Source organism: Sminthopsis crassicaudata, chromosome 5 (genome assembly GCF_048593235.1).
Source record: "Sminthopsis crassicaudata isolate SCR6 chromosome 5, ASM4859323v1, whole genome shotgun sequence".
Taxonomy (NCBI): Eukaryota; Metazoa; Chordata; class Mammalia; order Dasyuromorphia; family Dasyuridae; genus Sminthopsis; species Sminthopsis crassicaudata.
The window spans coordinates 276,610,241-276,621,458 of NC_133621.1; the positions used below are offsets into that span (position 1 = coordinate 276,610,241).

At 33.5% G+C, this 11,218-nt stretch overlaps 1 protein-coding gene across 1 annotated transcript; it reads right to left on the reverse strand.

Annotated features, from left to right (window-relative positions):
- Positions 1 to 3,229: 3,229 nt before the first annotated feature.
- Positions 3,230 to 10,102, reverse strand: KERA (keratocan). The gene is made up of 3 exons (XM_074271119.1): positions 9,801 to 10,102; positions 7,210 to 8,103; positions 3,230 to 3,943 (listed from the first exon to the last, which is right to left on the reverse strand). Exons 2-3 carry the CDS (start codon positions 8,093 to 8,095, stop codon positions 3,771 to 3,773), a joined length of 1,059 nt encoding a protein of 352 aa, XP_074127220.1. The 5' UTR covers positions 8,096 to 8,103; positions 9,801 to 10,102; the 3' UTR covers positions 3,230 to 3,770.
- Between the last annotated feature and the right edge of the window lie 1,116 nt (positions 10,103 to 11,218).

An 11,218-nucleotide genomic window follows, 5' to 3' on the forward strand; every position in this document is an offset into this window, starting at 1 on the left:
CACATATTATATATATATATATATATATATATATATATATATATATATATATATATATATATATAATATATGTGTGTATACATATATATAATTTATTTTTTGCTTTGAGATTTTTAGTTTTTTTTTAGTCATTCTTCAAGCCTACTTCTAATTTTCATCTTGTTTTTGTACCAAGGCTTGATGATGATTTTGCTGTAGCTTTGCTTTATTTTAAAGTTGTTAACAGCCCCTTGCCCACCCCTTCCACACCATTTTCCTACAAAAAGTGTTATCTTATTTTCAAAAACTGATGTGTGCATAGGCCCATTTATGTATTACTATCTCTATCTGTTCATTATTTTAGTTATTTATTCAATTACTTGTTTGATTATTTATTTATTTATTTATTTATTTGTGCATTAGTTTGTTCATTAAGAATGACTACTAACTAGTTATCAAGTATCATTGAGACACTGAATGTATTCCAAATACTGCTGTAGACACAAAGGCAAAAGTAATATAACCTCTACCCTCAGGGAACATAATTTCATCTTTACATACACAGAATACTCATATGAGAATTATAACTGAGCCTTCAATATAAGGTATTTGAATTATAGCCTTATGATTTTATTATTATTATATTATATTATATTATATTATATTATATTATATTATATTATATTATATTATATTATATTATATTATATTATATTATATTATATTATATTATATTATATTATATTATATTATATTATATTATATTATATTATATTATATTATATTATATTATATTATATTATATTATATTATATTATATTATATTATATTAATTATGAATTACATATGTATTACATATGAATTATATGTAATTATGAATCACATCTATTTAGTATTAAAGAGTACTATGTGACTCAATAGATGACAGGATGAGTTAAAAGTCATCTTCCTAAGTTCAAATCTAGCTTCGGATACTTAACTAGCTGTGTAACCCCAGGAAAACTATTTAGCTCTGTTTGCCTCCATTTCTTCATTTGCAAAATGAACTAGAGAAGAAAACAGTAAACCAATATCTCTGACAAAAAAACAAAATACAAATTCAAAGGGAGTCACAAAGAATCAGATAAAGTTACTAAACAACCACACATTTCAGTGTTAGTAGGATTTTTATTATTTTTAAAAATTAAATTCTAAATGCATTTTTCAATATGCAATAATAACATTGATTTCAGAAAAGTAATAACATACTTGCAAAAATAAGTTCTAAACAGTTTTCTTTTTCAAAAAAAGAAAGGAAGTATTATAAGGGACTAATTCCCAAGCTGGATGATTTGAATTCCATTTTATTCATTAAAATATTTTGCAAGATTTGCAGCTGGAATAACAGGGATGCATAGTAGAACCTTTAGCAGCTCAAGACAACAATTTCCTATATTCTGGATTTAGAGTTGTACAGGATCTCAGTTACTTTCTATTTCAAAAGTTTTTAAAAGATGGGGGTCCTAAAGTCTCATGAGATCAAAAATATTTTTATCATGATATAAAATATGGTAAATATCAATATTATATATATATATATATATATATATATATATATATATATATATATATATATATATATATATATATATATGCGTTTAAGACCAAAAAGGTGTGACAACTGCTGTTTTTTTTCATTTTATACAAAACAGAGAGGTCAGGTGATATAGCCTATGTTACAGGTGATATAGCCTATGTTACACAGTTGGTGACAGGTAGAGGCATCTGATGCTAAAGAATATTCTGTCTACCATTTGTGACCTGGATCAATAGCAGGGAGCTAGACTCCTAATGAAGGATTCTTGAATTAGAGACAAATTTATTATAGGAGGTAATAGTGGAGGGGAGAAAATAGGCCATATGAGGTAGGGAAGGAGCAACATGGTAACAGGGCTTTAGCTAATGTTTCACATTTTCCCTTTGATTCTTAGTCCCCTCTCGACAAAGGAGTTGGACTTAGATAGCCTCTGCTGTTCCTCTGAGATTGATGAAATTATATTTTAATAGATTATAAAGGAAAAAAGGGAATATTTTAACTTAGATTATATCTATATTGTCTATATTATGTGGTGCAATCTTTTCAATAAAGCACTATTCTTGTGCTACATTAGAATGAGTTCTGGGTTTAGAATCAATAGCCTCAACAATGCTCCTCACTGTGTGTGTTTGATCTTATATATACATCATGTTTGTTCTCTCTGGCTCAGTTTCCTCATTTTTAAAATGACTGAATTGAATATTATGGTCTGTAAGGTCCTTCCAGTACTAAATTGATGATTTCCAAAGGTTATGTTAATTAACGAAAAGGTCTGGCAGGTCCTATCGAAATTGTTTTTTTTATATTACCTCTACAAGGCTTTTTCTTCCTCCCTCTCTCTTCCTTCCTTCCTTCCTTCCTTCCTTTCCTTTCCTTCCTTCTTTTCCTTCCTTCCTTCCTTCCTTCCTTCCTTCCTTCCTTCCTTCCTTCCTTCCTTCCTTCCTTCCTTCCTTCCTTCCTTCCTTCCTTCCTTCCTTCCTTCCTTCCTTCTTTCCTTCCTTCCTTCCTTCCTTTTTTCCTTCTTTCCTTCCTTCCTTCCTTCCTTCCTACCTTTCTTCAAAAATACATGAAGATGGTCTACTAAGTCACTCAAAGGTCTTGATCTGTGTTTGTAAAGCAAATACTTACATCAATCACAGATCATATGATTATCAATCTAGGACCTTTCAATTACTCCAGTATCTCACAGATATGGAAACTGAAGCTCTGGAAATTTAGGTAACAAGCTCACATAGATGATAAGAAGCATATCTAAGAATGAACCTGATAAATGTAATAATATTTGGAAAGTAGCTGGCACATCATAGGCAGTTAATGCTTATTCTCTTTTATTTTCCTGACTCCATATACAACAATCTTTTTATACTGTGCCATGTTATCTCCTGGTTTTATCTTTAATAAGAGTGATTATATAGAATCTCCTGCTATAAGAAGCAATATTGTGAAATAGATCATTCATTGCATTTACAACCTAAGTGATCTGGCTAAGTCACCTCAACTTTTCTAAGCCTCAGTTTGCTAATTTTTAAAATGAAGGTGTTATATTATATTGTCTCTCAATCCCTTTTAATTCTAAATTTATAATCTTATGGAATATTTATCCAACTTTCTATCCATTCTGCTCTAGATCATTTTTGAAGCTCCTAATAGTGAGATATGAAACTTATTCATGAATAACTTTTCAGCATCTGTTTAATGCAAAGGAACTTTTATTTTTTTAAATTATTCATTCCTCCATCATTCCCTCACCCTTCTTCATCCATGTGTAAATAACTTTTTACCAATATGAATATTAGCATGCACATATACATATAGCCTTCCTTTTCTCAACTAGCAACTTAATTGCAGGTCCTGGAAGTTAAATTAATATCACAGGAACAGAGAAAGGTAAAAGGCACATTATTTTAGAGCATACAGATGATCATAACTACTCTGCTTCATAAATTAAAAATTAAACAAATTAAAGCGACATGGCAGGTATTGTGGTATTTGTGCTTTTTCTTCCCAGTTAAAAACACAAAAAAAAACATAAACAACTAAACTTGGTAAATCAAAAAGACAAAGAAAACAAAATAACAGAAATATATAGATGGTAGAAGATTTGAAAAAAAAAGTGTTAATCTCTACCTATGAAGTGTAATAAACTTTATACCAGAACATTGACTCTATAAACCCCCTTCCATGATGGCTTAGGATGAAGGGGGGGAGAGGGAGTTTAAATGACAACATACTGAAGAAGTCTAAAGCAGACCATTAAGTCCATTGGGATTGGGGGCTTGATCTCATTTCCATCCAGACGGAGGTAGCGGAGGCGGGGTCCATCACTGAAAGTGTCATGCATTCCCGCCACAGCAGGGAAGGCTGGACACATCATTGAACCATTGACACCTGTAGAGGTAAGAACAGCATGAGAATCCTTGGGTTTTATTTCATAAACACATATGTACCATAAATACACACACAAGCCCATACACACAAATCATTTTTCTTTATAAATACAAGGTAATCATCCTTTTTGTTTTAAGAATTTATTCTAAGTAAAATGTTATTAATTTGGAATTTATGAACTTGTTTATTGATAAGTTGATAGCTAGATTTCAGTATAATTTCTTTTCTTTGGCATCCTATATATTTAACAATATTAGAAACATTCCACAAATTTTAACCAGACAATCACTAGGATCCAGGACATACATACACACATACAGTACAGAGAATGAAAAATTTCTGATCTAGGTTATATAAAGCATAAAATGATGCTGTGTTTACAGCACCAGCCCAGAAGAGGCACAATACAAAAAAGAATATTGTTTTTGAGTCTAAAGGGCCTCTGAGATTTATCTCTCAATTAAAGCTCCTATGACTCAGTTTGCCATTCTGCATCTTAAACTCCTTGTTCCTTAGTTTTCTCATATGTAAAATATATGATGGATGAATGAATAAACAGTACAGAGTTATAAAGTCATACTAGCTGAGGAGGAAATAGTTAAAAATTAGGAAGGGGGATATGCTTTTATTGGTAATGGGAACTCCTTTTGCCAATGTAGATTGGAACATTTTAATCTTAGTCATCCAGAGCAGTAAAAGATTAATTCCAAAGTTACATAGTTAGTATATATCAGGAATTTCCTCCCCCACTTCAAGCCCATAATACCACATTACTTCCAAGAAGATAACCTTCCTGGTAATAAGGCTACATTCAAATCAGTAGGATCCTGCTAATATTTCCTTTCATCAATTCTTTAATTAAGACACTGTGAAAAAAGTTAATCAAGAAAAGCTTAAATCCCATCATTTTAGTATTTTAATTAAAATTTTTAATCTTGACAAAAATTAAATTGAATGACCCCAGTCACAAAATATTTCTTCAGCTTTCTTAGTTATTGAAGATGAAAAAGTATAGAAATTTCAGATCAGTGACCATGCTGGTTATCCATCCAAGCAAATATTTCTAGCCTTAGCAAGAACAGAAAAAAGAATAGCTTCACTAACTGAACAAAACCCAAAAGGTTTGAATATATATACATATATATATATATGAAAGTCCAACCAAATCACTGAATTCTCTTGCAGAACATTGCACTTGAAGTCAGTAGACTTGGACTTTGGATCTAGTTCTAACATTTACAAAACTGCAATCTTGAGGACTTCTCTGAACCTCAAGTTTACCTAGTTACACTATACAGAGATGTAATTTTGATCATTAACTTTAGCTAGAGAAAGACCCTCCATTTCCTCTTGCCTTCATTTCTTTGCCTTATTTCACATATCTGCAATTTCCTTCTTCTTCACTTCCCATCTATCCCTGGATTTCCCAGAATGACTCTGAGAGCCTTTTCAACTTAGAGATTCTGATATTTTCTGTGGCAATTACTGTATTAGGTATTAAATTCCAATGCAGAGGGGGAGTAGACTACTAGCTCTGGAGGCAGGAAGACCTGGGTTCAAATCCATCATCAGATAATTAGTAGCTGTGAGACTGTGGACAAATCACTTATCTTATTGCTTTAAAAAATGTCAATGAAGCATTGTCTGTTTACATTCAGTCTAAGTCCATAGAGAATAAACTACTGATAATGCTGCTGCCCTCTCTACATAACCCTTGGGTTGTTTAAGAAAAAAAAAAAACTAATACATTTGCCAATCATGCCCTAAATATTTGCAAGGCCAGACCTGGCCCAATAGCATCCTCATTCCCTAAATTCCCTACTCAGAGGCATATCTTTTTCACATTATTAAATGATCTAAATTTTCTCTTTCTCTCTGTTTCTCTCTCCCTCTTTCTGTCTCTCTTGCTCTGTCTCTGCCTGTTTCAGTGTCCCTGTCTCTCTCTGTCTCAGTATCTCTCTTTGTCTCTGTCTTTCCCTTTCTTCTCTCTCCTTCCTTCCTCCCTCCATCTGTCTCTCTTTCTCTCTTCTCTTTCACCTGCTCTCTCTCTCTCTTTCTTTCATCTTCCTTCTCTATCTTTCTTTCTGTCTTTCTTCATCTGTCTATATATTTTGTTTATTTGCTTCCATATATTGTTCCTTATCAATCAACTGTGATCTCCTTGAAAGCAATTGATTATTATTTTTTTCCTTTTTATGTCAAGTTCCCAGACTTTCTGATTCCCAGACTCTATTCTCTGTACCACCTACCTGCCCAGCACAATGCTCACTGGTTAGAAAATACTTTCATAGAATTGGTTTGAAACGAAGACTCTAGGAAAACAAAGTTAAAATGATTTTACCTTAACAATATTTAATTCTAAACTTACATGATTTAGAAAGTTACCCCTCGTACTTATTCATAGAACCATCTCTGCTTGAGACACATCCCTCAGCAGGGAGCCATCTAGACTGAGGAACTCAAAACCAGAAACATTCTAATTAGAACCCACATGGCAGATAGTTTATTTTCCCAAAGGAGTAGGCTTTTCTTGGTTAGTTTATAGGAATCTACTGTTCAAGCCCAATTCAGAAATTAGAACTTGATTGGTCATAAAAATATCTTTTAAATGAGTAATTAAAAATGACAAATCTGCATAGACATAAGTTGAAGAAAATATGGTGGGTACTTTGGGAATTAGAATTAGAAATTTTCTTCAATGAGCAATAAAAACAAGCTCTCTGTTTCTATGATGATCACTTACACATACACATAAACACACACAGATAGCTCTCTCTGTATGTGTGTCTCTCTGTCTCTCTTTCCTCTCCCTCCTTCCCTCCTCTCTCTTTCTGTCTCTGTCTCTGTCTCTCTCTCTCTCCCTCACTCTCTCCCTCCCTCCTTCATCTCCCTCTTCCTTTCCCTCTCTTTTTGTTTCTGTCTCCTCTCTCCATCTCTCTGTCTCTGATTCTCTCTGTCTCTCTCTTACCTCTCCTGTCTCTGTCTCTATTTCCCTCTCTCTGTCTCTCCCAAATTATGAAGCTTTCTATTTTTTAGATTATCTCTATTTCTTCTCCTCTGAATATCTTTTTTCTTTTTCCTTAAAACGATCATTTTTTAAAATGACATAAAGAAAAACAAAATCAGATAAACTAATTCACACACCAAAAAAAGATATTACATATAATGTTTCACACCTGTGGACCCCTAAAGAAGGGCGTGTGTGTGTGTGTGTGTGTGTGTGTGTGTGTGTGTGTGTGTGTGTGTGTGTGATAAGTTTCACTTACTTCTGATTCTGTTATGATCGAGATGGAGATGCTCAAGGTGAGCACTGATTCGTGGGACTTTGGTGAGTCGATTGTGAGACAGCTGTAGATCTAGAATTGAGGAGACATCAAAACCACTGGTGGGGAGGCCTGCATCTGATAATTTATTGTAATTAAGTCTCAGGAAAGCCACTTTGGGGATTACATTGAAATAATTTTCCGGTATCCCCTCGATGGAATTGTTATCCAAAAATAGCTGCATCGTGTTGGCAGGTAATCGAGGCGGCATGTTCCTGAGGGCATTTTGGGCCATGTTGAGTTGGATGAGGTTCTTGAGACCCTTAAAGGTGTCTCTTTGGAAAGCATTGTCCAGAAGTTTGTTATGTTGAAGATCGAGGAGGGTCAGATTCTCCAAGTTGCTGAAGGTCCCTTGAGGAATCCTAGAGACCTTGTTCCTTGCTAGCTGCAATTGTTCTAAACTTCTGGGAAGTGGGGCAGGCACCTCCTCCAACTCGTTATCTTCCAGAAATAAGAAAAGCAGCTTCTTCAGTTGGCTCAAGGCCCCCCGCTCAATCCCGTAGTTAGTGATCTTATTTTTATTGAGATTTATCCATCTCAGTTGGGTGGCATTCACAAAAGGCTTCTCAGGGATGGTTTTGATCAAGTTGTTTTCCAGATAGAGGTACCATATTCTTGAAGGGATGGAAGGGATTTCCTTCAGGCCTCTGTTTTCACAGTATAAAGCATTAGGGAAGCTGGGAGGACAGAAACATTCTGGAGGACAGTCGAAAGAGAGTGAAGTCCATTCATCTGGATGGGTAACCTCATAGACCTGTCTTGCAATCCGAGTACATGCAACATTGGCTACAAATAGAGCCAAGATGATGAAATAACCTGTGGTTGCCATCAGACCCCCTAGAATAAGGGAAAGGAGCCATTAGTTGCATTTCATTGTCAATGTTCATCTTCAACTCATTATTCTTTGTACAGCCAGGACTTATGATTTTATCAGTCTAAGGAACTCTTGAAGAAGTTAGGGAATTCCCCTGATAATTCATGTCATCACTTATTATTCAAATTATAATCTTAGTAAATTATCTCTAGTCATCTCCATGGTCACAAAGCCAGAATGTTACAGATTTTAAACTCACTTTTCCTTTTCTCAGAGTTAGACTTCTATATCTGAGTTTATATTGTCTCTCTTGCTTAGCACCCAGTCTCTATAACTACTAGTTTGGAAAATTAAATTAAGGATGGGGCTCAATCGGGTTTTCCAATCTCTCAGGATTTTTTTGAATGTTACCTATCTATATGAGGCACTGTGTTATTCTAGGAGGTGTGCATCAGTCTTTGAAAAGATGTAGGCTAAATTTTGGTCTCTGCTTTCTGATCAAAAGTCCCTGACTATTAAGCACACAAATAAAGGAATGAATACATAAAATAAGTGGTTGGATGATTAAATATATAAAAAGTAAGCAAATAAGCAAGTGAATGAATGAAAAATAAACAAATGAATATTTTTTTAAAAAAATAAAAGTGAAGCAATAGTAAGGCAATGCCTTTTCCTCTCAAATCATTTAATATTACAAAAAATAGTCAACCTGAGAAAAAAAAGTGATGAGAATACAAAAGCCCAACCAAATAATCTTATGATACCCAAAGCAAGGGCTTGTGTCCTTGAAAGATAGATGGGCATATGTTTTCACTTTTGCTACTAAATGAAGAGAACATCTGGTGGAGGTTTTTGTTCCTGGCTCTTTTTGCCTTCAACCCCAAAGAGAGAAAGATCAAAGCAAATTTTCCCAGCTGGTTGTTAAAGCCAGGTTCTGAAAACCTGAGAAAAACTGTTAACTAATTGGCTACTCTCCTTCCCAATACTAGTTTTTCTCTTTAGGGATAGGTTTGGATAGGGGGGTGGAGGGGAGAAACCCAGCATCCCCTGTACTTTTGCAACTTCAGAATCAAGGTGGACATGCAGGATATTTAAACAAGAAAATGTACTAATGAGCTCTCACATATTTATGTAAAATGTACAGCATATTGTACTAAGGCATGGAAGTTTTCTCACTGATGAGAAATACATATCCAATTTGGCTTCCTTTTGAACTGCTAGCTTAAATTCAAGATTTTCAAATTGGCCAACGACAAAGTTATTACAGAGAATTAGCAAAAAATTAATAAGAAAATAAGATGATATTTAAGGAATAAATATATTCTTTCTCTTTTATGGATATGTATTGTTGACCCAGCAGGGAAATGGATTAAACAGTAGTACTTTAGCAAAAGAACTTTCCCTGGTAATACTTAAAAGAAGGCAAAAAATAGATCTGAGTGACTGTCTTTGGAAAAAGACTAAAATCAGTTCCAGGGATTGAATTTGCGGTTTATTCATTGAAAGAGGCAGGCAGCAAGTGGGGGTAAGGCTGGCTTCAGAGTTGTCAGCCTTTTCAACTGCTGAATGTTGCTTTGGGCAACTTTCCAGTCAAGCAAAATCCACCACTTTTAGGGGGGACAGGGAACCTGAATTCTCTATTGCTGTTGCCCCATTTGTGATGGACCCAAGCTTTTGATCATTAACTTTAAGCTTAAAAACACACAAAAAAATCATTTACCTTGCTATCCAGGAATCTAGCGCGGAGTCCTGGGTCTGGGTCTGAAGGCTGCTTAAAAAAAATAAGTTTTAAATCAATGATGATCTTTGAGTGAAGCAATTGATTTTGATTTTTCTCCTCTGAGATTTTTGTTAAACCAGTCAACAAGCTCAGTCTGACCTGATCCCATGTACACCTTATTATCTATTGTTTCCAGTGTGTCAGAATTTCAGAAGACAGCCTACCTCAGCTTTCTTGGACCTTCTTCTCCCTTTTTTATTGGTCACTGTTTTTTTGACTGTAATAGTTCCACTCAGTTCCACAGTGTCGTTTTATGAATCCAGCCTAATATATATGCATCAGTGCCTACAACTTTAACCCCTGCCACCACAACACCTCTATACCTAACCAGCATAGGAGAAGGGCATTCTGATTTTAATTTTAAGAATCTGTGTCATTGCCAAGCAATTTTTGGTTAGTCGTCACAACTTAGAAGAAACTATAACAGAAAAAAAAAAGAATTCATGGAGATAGTAACAGATGATAGCTCTGATTTACTATTGAAACACAAGCAGATTTAAATGATTTAAATAATTTGATCTCTATAATATAATTTATTAACTTTGATGACAAAGAATAGACAGTCAATCCCCTGTATTTCTATGGAAATCTTTTATTTGATTCTAAAATAAAACAGATGCAAGTGATAATATATAATAAATACATTGTGGCTATAATATTATCTCTTTATAAATCTATCTACATATGTATGTGTATATATCTATGCATATATACATTTACATATGTGTATATATCTATGTATCTATATGCAAATTTAATTTTAATATCATCAGTAAAATTAACAAATACATATATAATATATATATATATATATTTGTATATGTGCATTTTTTTCCATGCTTGAAGAAGTGAGGATTCACTTGTTCTAAAGTTGTCACCAAACACTGTTATATTTTTGTGCTCAGTACAAATGATTATAAAATCCCTACTGTGTATTTGATTTGGAACCATTATTAAAATAGTATAAATTTTTTCATTAGTATGAAATGCCTATTTTTTCATTAAGTTCATGATTTATGGCAGTGTCTGCTGAGTTTCTCTTTGCTCCTTCCCCACTTTATGTTTCAATATAATATATATTCAATATATATAATATATATTGATAGCCATTCATTCATTCATTCATTCATCAATCCTCTATTAATAACCTACCATGCAAAAGGCACTATGTACTGGAAAACAATAAGATAAAATTGAAATAAAAATACTCCAGCCTTCAAATAACATACATTTCTTACTCAATGTTATAGACATAAGCAATAAGTGTTCTAATCAGAATTTATTATTTTCAAGGAAAAATGACTTCATAAATTTAATAGTATTTATTTTTCTGTTCAAATACCCCACGTTTAAGGACT